The sequence below is a fragment of the Pelophylax lessonae genome, assembly GCF_965119305.1.
Source record: "Pelophylax lessonae genome assembly, chromosome: 10".
NCBI classification, from domain to species: Eukaryota; Metazoa; Chordata; class Amphibia; order Anura; family Ranidae; genus Pelophylax; species Pelophylax lessonae.
The window spans coordinates 19219355-19240017 of record NC_138777.1 but is presented as its reverse complement, the minus strand read 5'-3'; the positions used below and the strand labels follow the sequence as shown (position 1 = coordinate 19240017).

The 20663-nt window shown below is 43.2% G+C and overlaps 1 protein-coding gene across 1 annotated transcript in view; it reads left to right on the top strand.

The window, feature by feature from the left end:
* Positions 1 to 20663, top strand: part of LOC309565194 (uncharacterized protein) — a gene marked incomplete at both ends in the record, with an annotated part of 239729 nt that overhangs the window by 147553 nt on the left and 71513 nt on the right. Inside the window, 5 exons of the mRNA XM_082269988.1 lie at positions 4049 to 4250; positions 4435 to 4568; positions 8389 to 8526; positions 10194 to 10395; positions 10939 to 11066. Of these exons, the coding sequence (XP_082126114.1) occupies positions 4049 to 4250; positions 4435 to 4568; positions 8389 to 8526; positions 10194 to 10395; positions 10939 to 11066 (804 nt within the window). The remainder of the gene's footprint in view (positions 1 to 4048; positions 4251 to 4434; positions 4569 to 8388; positions 8527 to 10193; positions 10396 to 10938; positions 11067 to 20663) is intronic.

Below are 20663 nucleotides of genomic sequence, written 5' to 3'. Positions count from 1 at the left end.
TCTCCCTCAACAGTATATCCCTCCCAGCAACAATTGACTCCCCAGCAACATAAGACTCCCCACCAGCAACAATAAACCTACCTAGCGACAATCAACCTCCACACAAAAATAGAACCTCACCAGATAGATCACCCAGCAGCCAGCATCAAAAGACCCTTCAGTATACCCCAGCACACCTTGCCATTACAATTATTCAATGCTAGAGTTGCCGGAACTGTGTTCCCCCGCATTCTATCTGAAAAAAAGCCCTGTAGGCTGCACTATTGTAGTCTTAGATAATAATAGCCTGTTCAAAAACCACAAATGATGAGAGGACCTAAAATCCACTCAATCTAGACAAACAAGTTCATTTCCATTTCCTGCACTAGTGGGCTCACTAGTATACCCTTCCCCGACTGCTAATATATTGTAAGCATTTATAGTTCTTTCTTAGAAAGTCTTGTTTGGGCCCCCCAGAGATGTTTTTATGGATGTGGCTCATAATCCATGCAAAAAAAGGTATATCTTCAATACCACAGAGGAGGCAGCATGCCATAGTATTTAAAGAATCCTCAGTCCTCTGAATTCATATGGTACCACCTTGGCCATAGAATAAGTCTCTCAAGCCATGTTATGGTATTGTGCTACAGTACTAAGCCAGCATTTGATGCTAGACCTACACAATTTGTATCAATATTTATACATCATGGCTCCCAGACTGGAAGCAACTTCCCCCACAACTGAACTCAGCACTATGAAAAACCCAACTCTGCGTCCTTCATGCATTTAAGAATGGGGGTACTATGTGCAAGACCTAAGTACTGCCAGCACACTACGGGACATCTCATTCAGTACAAGGGCACAGGATGTCCACATCCCACTGGACTGTACTTATTGTTTTGATGCTTCATTGAGTCAGAGTTCATTATTGCTGCGTGTCTTCTATATATCCTCCCTTTTCATGACTTCACCAATACCCTTCCATGTGGATATTAGACACATAGTGAATCATCAAGAGATTCCTTGGACTCCTAGACCTTCTGACCTTTCTGCTACTGTTAGAGCAATTGCAACGTGTTTCATCTTTATGCCAAAGGCTTCTTCAGGATGGAGCTGCCATACTCCACTTAGTCCCTAACCCCTTTCGCGCATAAGGGTAAAATAAATGTTAATGCCTAAGCACACTAATTTATGCATCCAGGTGGATTATACCTTGTTTTTTTCAGGACAAATTGGGCTTTCATTTGGTGGTAAATGGTAATGGTTATCTCCTGATTTTTTTTTTTTTCATTATCAAAGGAAAACTGTCCCAAAATATAACAAAAAAAATAAATTTAGCTGTAAATGTCTTGCTACTACCATAACTTACCACCAAAGAACAACCCAAAAAAAATTCTCCTGCTTCTGATGATCACAGTGATACCACATACTGTATGTGAATGTAAGTTGTTGTATGTACCTGTAGTACAGCCCAGAAGCAATAGTGCGCATTTTGCTTTTTTTGTATCGTACTTAAAGAGGTTGTAAACCCAGTTTTTTACATTTATCTATAGGTAAGCCTATATTAAGGCTTACCTATAGGTGCTATAAATATCTCCTAAACATGTACCGTTTAGGAGATATTTACAATGCATGCAGCTGATGACGTCATTGGTGCATGCGCTCTGAAGGAACGGCCACCCTATGCCGTGAACGGCAGCTCCGGGAGTGATGTAATCGCGCCTCCGGCCAATCAGATGGCCGGAGGACGCGAACAAGGAAGCAGGGCGGCCGGACATGTCGGCCGTCCTGTTGCTGAGCAGGCGACCCTTCGGGGGCTTCGTTTTAGGCAAGTATTTCATAATGAGCTAGTATGTGATGCATTATGCCTTTGTCTTTACAGGTTTTTTTTTCTAATTTTTTTTTACGTGCATTTACTTCCTCTTTAGAACACACAAACACTGATACTAATTTTAAAATGCTTTTTTTTTTTTAAAAAATCCTGCCCAAAATATACTGAACATGACCTTTGACCATGACCTTGATCTTTGACCCTTATTGACCTTGTAGCGGAGTAGCAGTATGATCCACGATATCTCCACTGGTAGTCATGCACAGCATACAATAATCCTGGTAGCGTATAATATTCCCAACCCTCCAATAACCAGACGGCACATGGCTTGAAGGTCAACTAACTCTTTTATTCACAGGACTTGTATTTAAAACAAGATACTTATACGGGGTTTCCACAGAGGGGCAGCAGGGGTTTCCAATACACATTCATGAGCCAGCAGCTAACACAATACAAAATCCTACAGGTACTGCACGGGTTACGTTTACACATACAATACACACATAATACAGTTGGACAATCATTCCTGACAGAATACTCTGTAAGTGGCGATGTTTGCCACAGACCTAAACACTAACCCTGGCACTGAACTAGATTAAACCTTGAGCTTGGTATTTTTTCTTTCTTTATTTCTTTATATTTTATTATTATATTTTTTACACGTAGTTTTGTTTATTTTTCTCCCTGCAAGAGGACAGAAAGATACAATGTATCTCTCCCCTCCATCCAGAGAGGAATAAAACACAGGGTGACTGATCATTGTGATAGCCACTCAGAGGCTTTCACAGCGATCAGGTGACCAAGAGTTGACTCTATTCCAACTATGTTGTATTGAAAATTGTAAATATGCCCTTACAATCTCTAAAATAAGAAGGGGCTCGGGTAACAAGATCTTTCAGCATTCTGTCCACATACTCACCTATCAGATGATTGGCAACTTCCCCGCTGCCCTAAAGCGGAAAAGGTGGCAAAGTGAGTCCACACAAAAAGAGCAACTGAAAAATGTCCAGTAGTTACTGTAACATGTAAATTGACTATTCTTGCACTTTTTAAAATATATGGCTTGCTAAGTGTAATTTTCTTTAATTGTATTTGAGATTAGCCACACAAGGAGTGCATTGGTTGTAATTAGTAAGTCTACCCGTAGACTTGCATTTTAAGAAGGATCAGTAAAGCACAACCGTTGTGTGACACTGAAGAGCAGAAAGCAGTTCCCGAATACGTAATGAGCTAATTTGGCCTCCTTCATGCCCATTTAAAATGACAAATTTTGACTGGAAAACACATATTGGTAAAATTATTTTTAAAAAATTAAATATTTTTTTGTGATGAGCAAACATGGCTGCCCTAAAGGGTAACTCCACTTTCGTCGGGAAAAAAATATCAAATAAAGAAAAAACAATACAGCGTATACAATTGCGACACAAATCAAATTGTGATTGAATGTTATTAAAAATTCCCTTTCCTTTTCAATCTGCAGCCGCTGTATTTTCTGAAATTTCATGCAATATGGCCGCCTGGAGCTGTTCTGTATACAGAATGTATACTGACAACACCCCCAGAAACATAATTTCCTGCTTGTGTGATTGACTCACTAACTTTCCCAGAAGTCTGCTTCAGATACAAGTAAGATTTCTGGCATCCCCTGCAATAAAAATGCAATTTTTGGTGAGATACTCCCAATAGAAACACGTCTAAAGGGATGCAGAGCTAGCAGCTTTCCTCATTAGAGCTCTGCAGGTGCACAGCTGATAGATAATTATGAAACCGCTCCCATTAGACCCACACAGCTCAGAGGCACAGAGGAAAAAACAATGATTTCTTCAGAATAACAAAAGGTAGGAATCCGCAACAAAGTTTGTTAAAATCCTTGTAATGTACAGAGATCACCCAGAGGGGAATGATTTTTTTTCTCAACAAAAGCTGAGTTACGCTTTAATATGCATATATAATTGCAAATTATGCCTAGAAACACATCTTGATAACTTTATTTAAACAAAATCCTGTTTTACAAGGATACCTAAAACACTAAGTATACCCCCCCCCCCCCCCCCGCTCAAAAAAAAAAAAAAGACAATAAAAAAATGGAGCCAAGGATTTTTTCATAAGAAAAGAAAAAGTGAGGCTGAATCAATGAAATATAGAAATAGAGAAAACATAAATTTGGAGTTGAAGGTATTTACATTGGTCATTTGTCATGTTATTCTATTGTTCATTCTTTTTTTCTTTATCTTATAGGCAACAAACCAACTGAAGGGTCTTTATCAAAGACTTATAATGATTTCAAGAATGGGTTGACCAGAACTTATGTGACCTCTGTCATTGAGCAGCAGAATATCCAGAACATTGACCAATCAAATAAGATAAGTGTCCATGTGGGAGATGGCACTGTTTCAAGAGGATACCTCAATGGACCATTGGACCCCGCATTACGCTACAAGTAATGTAGATGCTTTAACCACCATACAATGATATACCCCCTACTGTTTACAATTCCAGCACAAGTCATTAATGGGGGTTTACAACCTCTTTAATGCTGATAACATTAAATTGCAATTGTTACATTTGCTGCAAAATCACTTATCCCTAATAATAAAGATGGGCATCAATCTCTTGACTTTCAGGGTCTACATAGCAGGCTTTACTGCTATAAACTTTGATCCAGCCACAGATACTATCAAAGAAGATCAGTCAACAGCAACTGTTACCAGCTTCTATGGTTCAGCTTCAACTACTACTACTATTACTAATAAAAAAGGTATATACAGTACATGATGTCATGTATTTATGATTTACATTTTTTACATCTTCTGTTTGTGCTCTGCATTCTTTAGTTTATCATTTTTCTGGTACAATCATTTTTATTGAGAAATGCACAGATGCAGATCAACAGGTCATACATGCATAGAGGTTAGGAGGAAATCATAGAAATACACAGAACTTCAATGAATGAATTAAAAACAGGTCTATTTTTGTAGAGCAAGTGCTCAGAGTACAACCCCGCGGGGCAGGCTGTAGGTCTGCAAAAATGACCGAAGTCTGAAGGCACCAGTATATATAAGGAAAGGATGAGGGTAGGAACGGGAAGAATGCCAGAGAGAAAAAGCGAGAAAGTGAGAAAAAAGGAAGAACAAAAAGGAGGGGGGGTACAGACGAAAAGGAGAGAAGCGGGGGGGGGGGGAAGATACCCGCAGGCTAGGATTTGGACCCAATCATTAATTAAGTAGAGCCCAGACTAGTCAGATGCAATGTTGGCGGGGGGGGGGTAAGACCAGACATTGACAACAATGGAAAAGTAGCCGCTCAGGTGTGAGTGATTTAAACCTCAAGAATCGGGTGCACGTCCAGTGCAAATCTGAGCAAATCCAAGCACAAGAGAAATTTGGACCGCACTCCGACATGAAAGGCAAACAGTGGACTTTATTGAGTAAAATTGTATCCAAATATTGCAAACATAATGGACAAAACAGACAAACAAAAGGAAGCAGTTCGGGCGTAAGACCAACAAGGGGACCAGATTTTAAGAAATTTGGTGTTGGAGTCTTTAAGAATACTAGACATTTTCTCATTATTCATAAGGTTAGTTGTTATGCTCCTCAACACAGCAATCAATACAGAGAGTTTCCTCCGGGCTCTGGCAATGGCTCTCTTTGCAACGTTAAACAGGTAAGTCCAGTGCTGTATTTTGGCCTAGGCCAACAAGGCCCAGGCCTAGGGTGGCACTTTGCAGGGGGGCAGCAAAAAAGCCACCCCCCCCCCTCCACCTGAGACTCTATTGGCCACTGGTTGCTAGAACCACCTCTCTCACCCCCCCCTCTCTCTCTTTCACTCACTCACCCCCTTCTCTCTCTCTCTCACTCCTCCTCTCTCTCTCACTCCTCCTCTCTCTCTCATCCCTCTCTCTCTTTCACCCCCTCTCTCTTTCTCTATCATCCCCCCTCTCTCTCTCATCCCCCTCTCTCTCACCCCCTCTATCTCTCTCGCGCTCTCTCTCTCATCCCCACTCTCTCACCCCCCTCTCTCTCATCCCTCTCTTTCTCTCATCCCCCCTCTCTTATTCCCCCTCTCTCTCTCTCATCCCCCCTCTCTCATCCCCCCCTCTCTCTCGTCTCCCCTCTCTCTCTCGTCTCCCCTCTCTCTCTCATCCCCCTCTCTCTCTCATCCCCCCTCTCTCTCTCTTATCCCCCCTCTCTCTCTCATCTCCCCTCTCTCTCTCATCCCCCTCTCTCTCTCCTTGATCCCCCTCTCTCTCTCTCATCCCCCCTCTCTCTCTATCTCTCATTCCCCCTCTCTCTTTCTCTCCTTCCCTCACCCACCCCCTCTCTCTCTCCCAAACCCACCCCTTCTCACTCTCCCACCCCCTCTCACCCCCCTTCTTGTGAGATCTCAGGGGTTCATGCTGGGACTTGCAGTCCTTCAATTTTCAAGGGAGTCACATCTGTTAAAAAAGGAGTGGGGCGAATTTACATAAGGGGGGGGGGCCCAATTTTAGTCTTGCCTAGGGCAGCACAAAACCAAAATACACCACTGGGTAAGTCGCCAGTTTTTTTTTTTTGGTATGAAAAAAACCCTGAATCGGGCAGTGCAGCAAAACCAGCTTGGCGTCCTTACAAAAGGATATAGGGAATAAGGTTTGAAGGAGCCTGAAGATCCTGGACCAGAATCCTGTCAATCGAGGATCAAACATCAAAATGTAATGGTATTAAGATCAACTACTGGATTTCAAAAAATGATGTATACAAACCCAAGTATATAGCAATATGCGTCTCATAACAACATCTGGAATTAGTAATCACCAACAATATACATGCATCACATCAGTATAATAGATGTCAACTGGAACCAATCTATCCGGTCCATACCAAACTATCCTTTTCAAGTAATACTCAGAATAACCAAAGAAGTATGTAAGGAAAAAGAAGAAGAAAAATAGCAATACAAAGAGAGAAAAGAACAAATCAGATCCTGTCCCCCTAGACCTGTTACCTATTACAAATACCTCTCGACACTCAGGGAGCCTGAAGATATGCTACCCACGAGTTCCATACTTTCTCAAACTTAGTTTGACTATCTTTACGGATACTAGTCAATTTTTCGTTAACCATGATCCAGGAGATTTCATGTTTGACCATCACAATATTTAGCACCAGTGATTTCCATGAACGCGCTATGGTTATTTTAGCTGCTAGGAGAATAAAGAAGATGAGGGTACGTAAAAGTCTGGGGATCTCCCCCGCGAGGTCTTACTGTATAATTTTAAGGACATTTTCAGCATCTAGCTCCCAAGTCCTTTTCTAAATCTCCCCCAAAACCATTTTTTTTTTAAAATCCCTAAAATGTACATTAGTTCCTTAGTAGGAGACAGTACCGTAGAAGTAGAACCAGAAACCTTCACCAGACTTGTCAGAAGACAGATGTACATTAGTTCCTTCTGTCTTCTGACAAGTCTGGTGATGGTTTCTGGTTCTACTCCTATTGTCTGTGCATGGTAATGGGTGGTTTTATCTGCGGCACTGAATGGCACTTCCATGATGGGCTCTCATTTCATTGTTGCAGTAATGTGAACTCAGTCCATTGTAATGGTGTAACCCATTGTTTATATCCATGACAGCTTTGACTCAGCGGAAAAATCTGAATGATGCAGCCTGTAATCCAGACTTAAAAAGACCATTCCCAATAGCAAAAAAGAACACAGCCTTTCCTCTGAGACTAATAACAGCTTATTTTGGAGCAGTGGCGGCTGGTGCTCCATGGGCCGGGGGGGGGGGCGTCAGACGGACCACACCATACCCCCCCGAACCACACCAGCCCGCACACCATGCACCCCCCCCCCGGGTCACCGGCTCACTCACCCTGAACATGTGGAGGGCAGGCAGGCAGCAGCAGTGGCGGCGGCGGCTTCTCCTAAGTCTAATGCGTCTCCTCCCTCCTCCTCCTCCTTGGCCAATGGCATGGCTTCTCCTTTCGGCCAATCAGAATTCCTGATTGGCCAGGAGGAGAATCTCTGCGCCCCAAGCCCACTCTTTTTTGAAGCCTATTAGAGCCTCTGGCTCTAATCACGTGCTTCAAAAAAAAACCCCATTGGAATCCATGCGTCCAGCGCCCTGCATGTAGATTAGGGGGCTGGACACATGGATGGGGGGGCGGCGCCCCTGTGCCCCCAATGGACGGGCCGCCACTGTTTTGAAGACAGTGAGAGCCTAAGAATACCAGAGTGCCAGATCTGTCTAAACTAACAGATTTTTCTACTTTCAGCTATAATTTCATTTTGGCTGCTGTAACTAGCCAAAAGGTTTTATAATTTTTTTTTTTTTTTACTTATTTTAAATCCATTGAGCTTCAAGTCCATCTAAAATTACCTTGTCCACATGGTGACAACGCTACTGCAAGATTTCACTGTAGAACAATTAGCTTTGTCACCCTGTTAGAGGAAAATGGAACATCTAGGGATCTACTGGCATGGGGAGCAATGTTACTGCTGGTGACAGACTGCATTATATATGTCATTTTTCTATTTAGGTCACATTTACACTTTGACTGACCTGTAAATTGAGGGGTGATACTGATTTATTTTTCAGGTCCTGCAGAGATACCAGGCGGTGTGCAGGTTGTTCGTACGTACTCAGGGGATGCTATGAACGTCACTTTCCAAAGTGTTGACACTTCATATGGACCCACAGTGGCTTATGCCATCATCATGACAACTGATTTTAGTGGTAAGAACTGCAAACTTAACAGAATTTTACTAACTGTCAGCATAACTGTGAAGCTGAGCAAATGAAATATATGCATTTCAAATGTTTGACTTCTTTATATATCATTGCACTAATAGATAATAAAAACCTGTTCCCTAAAACACAACAAGCTGAGAATCTGGTGTCCTTTGAGAGTTTTGTAATTGTATTCATTAAAGAGCACACTTCAGTCTTACTAAGAATAACCTGTTTCACAGTATAACATATGTTATGCTACCCCAAAAGAAGCAGCTTGATGACTGGGTTCCCTAGTCCCTGGAGATAACCACCCTTCTGTCAGTACCTCACCCTTCACCCTCAAGACTGGATAAGAAGATGTTTATTTGATGGGCACACTCAGCAGAGCAAATATTGCCAGCAATGGTCACATACAATGGAAAACGAAGGCAATACCAGCTGCCCTAATAACAATTTCCAAAAAATACATTATCAAACCCAATTTCACAAGGTTCCCAAAACCTGGTTCAAAGGGCAAAGGTTAAATTCCAGACCTCCTAGACCCTGATGTATATGGAAGCTTTAAATATGGGATATATATATACTTGGGGACTAAAGTTAAAGTCCCTCCATATCCCATCCCACTGGCCAGTGGTATACCTGTTCAGGGCCTCTGATAGGGGAGGACCACCGGTCCTCTTGTGGGGGGCCCGAGCACACAGGTGGGGCCCACACAGGGAGGGGGATTAGTGATGGACCACAATTGCAGAACTCTTCCTCCAGCAGCTGGTCTTTCTCCCTCTCCCTGCTGCCAGGTTTTAACTGCTGAGAAAGAGGCGGTTGTCCCTCACTAATCCCCCTCCCTGTGTGGGCCGCGCCTGCCAGCCCTGGCTCTAATGTTTGCTCTGCTCCTAAGTTTGTTATCTGTGTAACTTTGTTTCTCTCCCTCTGTCTCTCTGATCCCGGAGCTCCAACTGCCCAGCCTGTATATTTTTTTCCTCTCATCTTCATTTTTATTAACTCAGTTTTGTCTTTTAGATTTAGCAGGAATTCTATGTTGTGTATGTGTTTGCAAATAAAGATTTTGTTGTATTTTTAGCAAAATATAGCTTTAATATTTTCTTGGGGGGGCCTGTCAGGTAGTGTGTACAGGACCCCGCGATTACTATCAGCAGCCCCGTAACTGTTGACAGCCAACGTTTGGGCCCAAAACTGTAATAGAGTGCTCTTACCACACCTCAGAAGTTCACCATGGGGCCTCCTCCCTTGAGGGCATCTAGAACGGTGGGCTCACTATCAGGCTACCTCCAGTGGCCTTCAAGGGTGACTGCAGCAGCTCTGAACACAGTTGCAGCAATCCTGGGCAAAGCTACAGACATTCCAGATGCAAATGCCCTCTCTCGCAGGTCGCTTGGTCCCTCTGCTGCAGTGCATGGCCCTCTGTGCATGTCAAGTCATCCCTCTGGCAACAGTGGACTGTAGTAGGTGTAGAGGCACAGCCTGGATCTGCTAATGCAGGGAAGTACTGGAACTTAGCAGTACCATTAGCACACTAGCAAATTCCCAGAGCACAGCCCTCATCTTCCAGTTTTCCCCATGAAACTCCCCCTTAGCCCAGGCTTTTCAATTGAATGCATTTTCATTAGTAATTTGTCATGCTATCCCATTGGTCATTCTTTTTTATCTTGTAGACAACAAACCAACTAAAGGGTCTTTAGCAAAGACATATAATGATTTCAGGAATGGGTTGACCAGCACTTATGTGACCTCTGTCATTGAGCCGCAGAATATCCAGAAAGCTGACCAATCAAATAAGATAAGTGTCCGTGTGGGAGATGGAACTGTTTCAAGAGGGTACATTAATGGACCATTGGACCCCACATTACATTACAGGTAATGGAGTTGCTTTGACCGCCATTCAATGAGACACACCTAATGTTTTCAAATACAGAATCACATTGCTGAATCTCTGTTAGATTGACTGGATGTGGAAAGATTTGAAAAGATTCAAGTATAGATTTTAGGAAAGTGTCGCTTTATAATAATCGCTAGTGATGAGCAAAATTGTGAGTTTTTACTTAGGTGAAAATTCGGCAACAATTGGGTTTTGTCAGCAAAATTTTATATAAAAGCATGTGATCCTCAAGGCACTGATAACATGGTGATCATATGGCCTTACTTATCAGAGAGTTGGCATTAGGGTAGGAATTTTTGCTGAGGTTGGCTTTTTTATCAAGAAAGTCTTGTATCTTGATGTCAGCACTGGGATGGTGATCACAGAAAACAACTCCACATTTTTTTGGGGATTGCTTTAAGCAGTCTGCATGGTGAAACATGAGGTTAATGTTGATCATATTTCAATAAAGTTGTTACATTTGCTGCGAAACCACTCGTTCCTAATAATAATAAGATGAATGCCGATCTCTTGACTTTCAGGGTCTACACAGTAGGCTTTAATGCTATAAACTTTGATCCAGCCACAGACACTATCAATGAAGATCAGTCATCAGCAACTGTTACCAGCTTCTCTGGTTCTGCTTCAACAATTTCTACTTTTGAAACAGGTATACACCTAGTGTACTGTCTTCGCAGTTTACATTTTTTACATTTTCTATTTGTGCTATACATTCTTTAGTTTATCATTTATATCTTAACATGAATATCTGCAGCCTCCAGCCCCCCCCCCCCCCAAGTCCTTTCCTTCCTTAAAATACTAATATCTATTTTAATTATAATGGTCTTCTGGGCAGTCAGGTGAAGATTTGGGTTCTTTCCCCTCCTGTACGGCCATTGCAATTGGTGGTCCTAACTGTAGCATTAATTGCCACTTGTGCATTGAAGTGTGTGTTCTGTTCAATGAACTTGGGCCGTTGTAATAAATACATAAGAGGTCCATATAGTGAACTTGGTGTTGAGTTGTTCACTTTAAGGTCAACACGGAGGACAAGGGGCACGCTTTACGTCTAGAGAAAAACAGATTTCGTCTCCAAATACGGAAAGGTTTCTTCACCATAAGAGCTGTGAAAATGTGGAATAGACTCCCTCCAGAGGTGGTTCTGGCCAGCTCAGTAGATTGCTTTAAAAAAGGCCTGGACTATTTCCATGGGTGGACCTAATATAAATGGGTACTAATATTTATAGGTAAAGTTGATCCAGGGAATATCCGATTGCCTTCGGGGATTAGGAAGGAATTTTTTTCCCCTGCTGTAGTAAATTGGATCATACTTTGCTGGGGTTTTTTCGCCTTTCTCTGGATCAACTGCGGGTATAGGATTGTGTACATGGGATTGTAGGGATGGGTTTTCATTACTGTTTTTTTTTTTTTTGTTTAGTTTTTTTATTGGTTGAGCCAGATGGACTTTTTTCAACCTGACTAACTATGTAACTATGTAACCATAACAGCCTTGGTTTAGAAGAAGGTTGTTCAATGATGTGTGCTACCAACCCTGGGTGGGCATCCACAAATGATGGAGAAGGTCACAGTTTGTCCTGTGGGACTAACTACAACAGAGACAGTCGGAGCCTGAAAGTACCAGAGCACCAGATCTGTCTAAACTAGAAAGGGCTTTCTATTTTTTATCTTTTAGCTACAATTTATTCAAAGCCAGTCTTTTTCAACCATGGTGTCCAGGCACCCAGGGGTGCCTTGAGGTTTCTTCAGGGGTGCCTTGGCAAAATGCCTAAAAATGTATCAAAAATTGTATTCAAGACAGCAGGTGGATGAAGCCTGCCTTTTAGTTACACAAAGCCATGGGTTTTCATTATGCACCATTACGACTTTCCAGACACTGGCATCCTAACAACCAATGACATCATCAGTTAATAAGGAGGATGTCTGTCCCCTCCACAGCATCCTTGTTTGACCCTCCTGTGCCCCTCTCCCTCAGCACTGGGATGACATTAGCCGACTGATGGAGAGAAATTGAGGGAGAAGAGAAACATTGGAATACTAGTCAGTACCAGTGTGCAAAAGTGTATTTACTTTGGAAGAATAAATCTCCTCTAACATTGGGTGCCCTACGTGTAGATATTGCTACATTGTGTAAAGCTATTAGAATCGTTTTTTACACTTTAGAATAGGGTGCCTCAAAACTGTCCCCAATTTTAGTGGATGCCTTGAGATTGTCTATAATTTTAAAGGGTGCCTCAACTGAAAAAAGGTTGAGAAACACCGATCCAAGCTGCTGTAACTGCTTATAAAAATGTTAGTTGGCATTGGGCTTTAATTTATATTAAAAAAAAAAAAAAAGAATAGCGCGCAAATGCAAAAGAAATTACTACCAAATCTGAAGAGAGTCCATAAATAAAAATGGGGGTTTGGTCCCACCATATGGCCATATCGTGCTCAAGCCCACTACTGCGTCAAAGTACCCCATTATCAGTGGGTCCTACACTATCCATGAAAAAGAGATGAATCCAGCCCTTCTAACCCTTGGAGACAACACTCCTTGCTGGGAAGAATGTGCAAATGCACTACAGGGGACTCCTCCTATATCCATTTGATGGTGGACACTGATTGAGTACAGGTGTATGTGGGGGGTGGGGAGGGCTGCTCAACCTCGATAGTCTGGTCAGACCGAATACATAATAAACAGGCAAAAAATTTGGGGGAGCATACCCATGTATTTCCAAAGCTGCTGCAGCTATGAACCAAAAGACATGTATATTAAAAAAAAAAAGAATAGCGCGCAAATGCAAAAGAAATTACTACCAAATCTGAAGAGAGTCCATAAATAAAAATGGGGGTTTGGTCCCACCATATGGCCATATCGTGCTCAAGCCCACTACTGCGTCAAAGTACCCCATTATCAGTGGGTCCTACACTATCCATGAAAAAGAGATGAATCCAGCCCTTCTAACCCTTGGAGACAACACTCCTTGCTGGGAAGAATGTGCAAATGCACTACAGGGGACTCCTCCTATATCCATTTGATGGTGGACACTGATTGAGTACAGGTGTATGTGGGGGGTGGGGAGGGCTGCTCAACCTCGATAGTCTGGTCAGACCGAATACATAATAAACAGGCAAAAAATTTGGGGGAGCATACCCATGTATTTCCAAAGCTGCTGCAGCTATGAACCAAAAGACATGTATATTAAAAAAGAATAGCGCGCAAATGCAAAAGAAATTACTACCAAATCTGAAGAGAGTCCATAAATAAAAATGGGGGTTTGGTCCCACCATATGGCCATATCGTGCTCAAGCCCACTACTGCGTCAAAGTACCCCATTATCAGTGGGTCCTACACTATCCATGAAAAAGAGATGAATCCAGCCCTTCTAACCCTTGGAGACAACACTCCTTGCTGGGAAGAATGTGCAAATGCACTACAGGGGACTCCTCCTATATCCATTTGATGGTGGACACTGATTGAGTACAGGTGTATGTGGGGGGTGGGGAGGGCTGCTCAACCTCGATAGTCTGGTCAGACCGAATACATAATAAACAGGCAAAAAATTTGGGGGAGCATACCCATGTATTTCCAAAGCTGCTGCAGCTATGAACCAAAAGACATGTATATTAAAAAAGAATAGCGCGCAAATGCAAAAGAAATTACTACCAAATCTGAAGAGAGTCCATAAATAAAAATGGGGGTTTGGTCCCACCATATGGCCATATCGTGCTCAAGCCCACTACTGCGTCAAAGTACCCCATTATCAGTGGGTCCTACACTATCCATGAAAAAGAGATGAATCCAGCCCTTCTAACCCTTGGAGACAACACTCCTTGCTGGGAAGAATGTGCAAATGCACTACAGGGGACTCCTCCTATATCCATTTGATGGTGGACACTGATTGAGTACAGGTGTATGTGGGGGGTGGGGAGGGCTGCTCAACCTCGATAGTCTGGTCAGACCGAATACATAATAAACAGGCAAAAAATTTGGGGGAGCATACCCATGTATTTCCAAAGCTGCTGCAGCTATGAACCAAAAGACATGTATATTAAAAAAGAATAGCGCGCAAATGCAAAAGAAATTACTACCAAATCTGAAGAGAGTCCATAAATAAAAATGGGGGTTTGGTCCCACCATATGGCCATATCGTGCTCAAGCCCACTACTGCGTCAAAGTACCCCATTATCAGTGGGTCCTACACTATCCATGAAAAAGAGATGAATCCAGCCCTTCTAACCCTTGGAGACAACACTCCTTGCTGGGAAGAATGTGCAAATGCACTACAGGGGACTCCTCCTATATCCATTTGATGGTGGACACTGATTGAGTACAGGTGTATGTGGGGGGTGGGGAGGGCTGCTCAACCTCGATAGTCTGGTCAGACCGAATACATAATAAACAGGCAAAAAATTTGGGGGAGCATACCCATGTATTTCCAAAGCTGCTGCAGCTATGAACCAAAAGACATGTATATTAAAAAAGAATAGCGCGCAAATGCAAAAGAAATTACTACCAAATCTGAAGAGAGTCCATAAATAAAAATGGGGGTTTGGTCCCACCATATGGCCATATCGTGCTCAAGCCCACTACTGCGTCAAAGTACCCCATTATCAGTGGGTCCTACACTATCCATGAAAAAGAGATGAATCCAGCCCTTCTAACCCTTGGAGACAACACTCCTTGCTGGGAAGAATGTGCAAATGCACTACAGGGGACTCCTCCTATATCCATTTGATGGTGGACACTGATTGAGTACAGGTGTATGTGGGGGGTGGGGAGGGCTGCTCAACCTCGATAGTCTGGTCAGACCGAATACATAATAAACAGGCAAAAAATTTGGGGGAGCATACCCATGTATTTCCAAAGCTGCTGCAGCTATGAACCAAAAGACATGTATATTAAAAAAGAATAGCGCGCAAATGCAAAAGAAATTACTACCAAATCTGAAGAGAGTCCATAAATAAAAATGGGGGTTTGGTCCCACCATATGGCCATATCGTGCTCAAGCCCACTACTGCGTCAAAGTACCCCATTATCAGTGGGTCCTACACTATCCATGAAAAAGAGATGAATCCAGCCCTTCTAACCCTTGGAGACAACACTCCTTGCTGGGAAGAATGTGCAAATGCACTACAGGGGACTCCTCCTATATCCATTTGATGGTGGACACTGATTGAGTACAGGTGTATGTGGGGGGTGGGGAGGGCTGCTCAACCTCGATAGTCTGGTCAGACCGAATACATAATAAACAGGCAAAAAATTTGGGGGAGCATACCCATGTATTTCCAAAGCTGCTGCAGCTATGAACCAAAAGACATGTATATTAAAAAAGAATAGCGCGCAAATGCAAAAGAAATTACTACCAAATCTGAAGAGAGTCCATAAATAAAAATGGGGGTTTGGTCCCACCATATGGCCATATCGTGCTCAAGCCCACTACTGCGTCAAAGTACCCCATTATCAGTGGGTCCTACACTATCCATGAAAAAGAGATGAATCCAGCCCTTCTAACCCTTGGAGACAACACTCCTTGCTGGGAAGAATGTGCAAATGCACTACAGGGGACTCCTCCTATATCCATTTGATGGTGGACACTGATTGAGTACAGGTGTATGTGGGGGGTGGGGAGGGCTGCTCAACCTCGATAGTCTGGTCAGACCGAATACATAATAAACAGGCAAAAAATTTGGGGGAGCATACCCATGTATTTCCAAAGCTGCTGCAGCTATGAACCAAAAGACATGTATATTAAAAAAGAATAGCGCGCAAATGCAAAAGAAATTACTACCAAATCTGAAGAGAGTCCATAAATAAAAATGGGGGTTTGGTCCCACCATATGGCCATATCGTGCTCAAGCCCACTACTGCGTCAAAGTACCCCATTATCAGTGGGTCCTACACTATCCATGAAAAAGAGATGAATCCAGCCCTTCTAACCCTTGGAGACAACACTCCTTGCTGGGAAGAATGTGCAAATGCACTACAGGGGACTCCTCCTATATCCATTTGATGGTGGACACTGATTGAGTACAGGTGTATGTGGGGGGTGGGGAGGGCTGCTCAACCTCGATAGTCTGGTCAGACCGAATACATAATAAACAGGCAAAAAATTTGGGGGAGCATACCCATGTATTTCCAAAGCTGCTGCAGCTATGAACCAAAAGACATGTATATTAAAAAAGAATAGCGCGCAAATGCAAAAGAAATTACTACCAAATCTGAAGAGAGTCCATAAATAAAAATGGGGGTTTGGTCCCACCATATGGCCATATCGTGCTCAAGCCCACTACTGCGTCAAAGTACCCCATTATCAGTGGGTCCTACACTATCCATGAAAAAGAGATGAATCCAGCCCTTCTAACCCTTGGAGACAACACTCCTTGCTGAGAAGAATGTGCAAATGCACTACAGGGGACTCCTCCTATATCCATTTGATGGTGGACACTGATTGAGTACAGGTGTATGTGGGGGGTGGGGAGGGCTGCTCAACCTCGATAGTCTGGTCAGACCGAATACATAATACTTTGACGCAGTAGTGGGCTTGAGCACGATATGGCCATATGGTGGGACCAAACCCCCATTTTTATTTATGGACTCTCTTCAGATTTGGTAGTAATTTCTTTTGCATTTGCGCGCTATTCTTTTTTAATATACATGTCTTTTGGTTCATAGCTGCAGCAGCTTTGGAAATACATGGGTATGCTCCCCCAAATTTTTTGCCTGTTTATTATGTATTCGGTCTGACCAGACTATCGAGGTTGAGCAGCCCTCCCCACCCCCCACATACACCTGTACTCAATCAGTGTCCACCATCAAATGGATATAGGAGGAGTCCCCTGTAGTGCATTTGCACATTCTTCCCAGCAAGGAGTGTTGTCTCCAAGGGTTAGAAGGGCTGGATTCATCTCTTTTTCATGGATAGTGTAGGACCCACTGATAATGGGGTACTTTGACGCAGTAGTGGGCTTGAGCACGATATGGCCATATGGTGGGACCAAACCCCCATTTTTATTTATGGACTCTCTTCAGATTTGGTAGTAATTTCTTTTGCATTTGCGCGCTATTCTTTTTTAATATACATGTCTTTTGGTTCATAGCTGCAGCAGCTTTGGAAATACATGGGTATGCTCCCCCAAATTTTTTGCCTGTTTATTATGTATTCGGTCTGACCAGACTATCGAGGTTGAGCAGCCCTCCCCACCCCCCACATACACCTGTACTCAATCAGTGTCCACCATCAAATGGATATAGGAGGAGTCCCCTGTAGTGCATTTGCACATTCTTCCCAGCAAGGAGTGTTGTCTCCAAGGGTTAGAAGGGCTGGATTCATCTCTTTTTCATGGATAGTGTAGGACCCACTGATAATGGGGTACTTTGACGCAGTAGTGGGCTTGAGCACGATATGGCCATATGGTGGGACCAAACCCCCATTTTTATTTATGGACTCTCTTCAGATTTGGTAGTAATTTCTTTTGCATTTGCGCGCTATTCTTTTTTAATATACATGTCTTTTGGTTCATAGCTGCAGCAGCTTTGGAAATACATGGGTATGCTCCCCCAAATTTTTTGCCTGTTTATTATGTATTCGGTCTGACCAGACTATCGAGGTTGAGCAGCCCTCCCTACCCCCCACATACACCTGTACTCAATCAGTGTCCACCATCAAATGGATATAGGAGGAGTCCCCTGTAGTGCATTTGCACATTCTTCCCAGCAAGGAGTGTTGTCTCCAAGGGTTAGAAGGGCTGGATTCATCTCTTTTTCATGGATAGTGTAGGACCCACTGATAATGGGGTACTTTGACGCAGTAGTGGGCTTGAGCACGATATGGCCATATGGTGGGACCAAACCCCCATTTTTATTTATGGACTCTCTTCAGATTTGGTAGTAATTTCTTTTGCATTTGCGCGCTATTCTTTTTTAATATACATGTCTTTTGGTTCATAGCTGCAGCAGCTTTGGAAATACATGGGTATGCTCCCCCAAATTTTTTGCCTGTTTATTATGTATTCGGTCTGACCAGACTATCGAGGTTGAGCAGCCCTCCCCACCCCCCACATACACCTGTACTCAATCAGTGTCCACCATCAAATGGATATAGGAGGAGTCCCCTGTAGTGCATTTGCACATTCTTCCCAGCAAGGAGTGTTGTCTCCAAGGGTTAGAAGGGCTGGATTCATCTCTTTTTCATGGATAGTGTAGGACCCACTGATAATGGGGTACTTTGACGCAGTAGTGGGCTTGAGCACGATATGGCCATATGGTGGGACCAAACCCCCATTTTTATTTATGGACTCTCTTCAGATTTGGTAGTAATTTCTTTTGCATTTGCGCGCTATTCTTTTTTAATATACATGTCTTTTGGTTCATAGCTGCAGCAGCTTTGGAAATACATGGGTATGCTCCCCCAAATTTTTTGCCTGTTTATTATGTATTCGGTCTGACCAGACTATCGAGGTTGAGCAGCCCTCCCCACCCCCCACATACACCTGTACTCAATCAGTGTCCACCATCAAATGGATATAGGAGGAGTCCCCTGTAGTGCATTTGCACATTCTTCCCAGCAAGGAGTGTTGTCTCCAAGGGTTAGAAGGGCTGGATTCATCTCTTTTTCATGGATAGTGTAGGACCCACTGATAATGGGGTACTTTGACGCAGTAGTGGGCTTGAGCACGATATGGCCATATGGTGGGACCAAACCCCCATTTTTATTTATGGACTCTCTTCAGATTTGGTAGTAATTTCTTTTGCATTTGCGCGCTATTCTTTTTTAATATACATGTCTTTTGGTTCATAGCTGCAGCAGCTTTGGAAATACATGGGTATGCTCCCCCAAATTTTTTGCCTGTTTATTATGTATTCGGTCTGACCAGACTATCGAGGTTGAGCAGCCCTCCCCACCCCCCACATACACCTGTACTCAATCAGTGTCCACCATCAAATGGATATAGGAGGAGTCCCCTGTAGTGCATTTGCACATTCTTCCCAGCAAGGAGTGTTGTCTCCAAGGGTTAGAAGGGCTGGATTCATCTCTTTTTCATGGATAGTGTAGGACCCACTGATAATGGGGTACTTTGACGCAGTAGTGGGCTTGAGCACGATATGGCCATATGGTGGGACCAAACCCCCATTTTTATTTATGGACTCTCTTCAGATTTGGTAGTAATTTCTTTTGCATTTGCGCGCTATTCTTTTTTAATATACATGTCTTTTGGTTCATAGCTGCAGCAGCTTTGGAAATACATGGGTATGCTCCCCCAAATTTTTTGCCTGTTTATTATGTATTCGGTCTGACCAGACTATCGAGGTTGAGCAGCCCTCCCCACCCCCCACATACACCTGTACTCAATCAGTGTCCACCATCAAATGGATATAGGAGGAGTCCCCTGTAGTGCATTTGCACATTCTTCCCAGCAAGGAGTGTTGTCTCCAAGGGTTAGAAGGGCTGGATTCATCTCTTTTTCATGGATAGTGTAGGACCCACTGATAATGGGGTACTTTGACGCAGTAGTGGGCTTGAGCACGATATGGCCATATGGTGGGACCAAACCCCCATTTTTATTTATGGACTCTCTTCAGATTTGGTAGTAATTTCTTTTGCATTTGCGCGCTATTCTTTTTTAATATACATGTCTTTTGGTTCATAGCTGCAGCAGCTTTGGAAATACATGGGTATGCTCCCCCAAATTTTTTGCCTGTTTATTATGTATTCGGTCTGACCAGACTATCGAGGTTGAGCAGCCCTCCCCACCCCCCACATACACCTGTACTCAATCAGTGTCCACCATCAAATGGATATAGGAGGAGTCCCCTGTAGTGCATTTGCACATTCTTCCCAGCAAGGAGTGTTGTCTCCAAGGGTTAGAAGGGCTGGATTCATCTCTTTTTCATGGATAGTGTAGGACCCACTGATAATGGGGTACTTTGACGCAGTAGTGGGCTTGAGCACGATATGGCCATATGGTGGGACCAAACCCCCATTTTTATTTATGGACTCTCTTCAGATTTGGTAGTAATTTCTTTTGCATTTGCGCGCTATTCTTTTTTAATATACATGTCTTTTGGTTCATAGCTGCAGCAGCTTTGGAAATACATGGGTATGCTCCCCCAAATTTTTTGCCTGTTTATTATGTATTCGGTCTGACCAGACTATCGAGGTTGAGCAGCCCTCCCCACCCCCCACATACACCTGTACTCAATCAGTGTCCACCATCAAATGGATATAGGAGGAGTCCCCTGTAGTGCATTTGCACATTCTTCCCA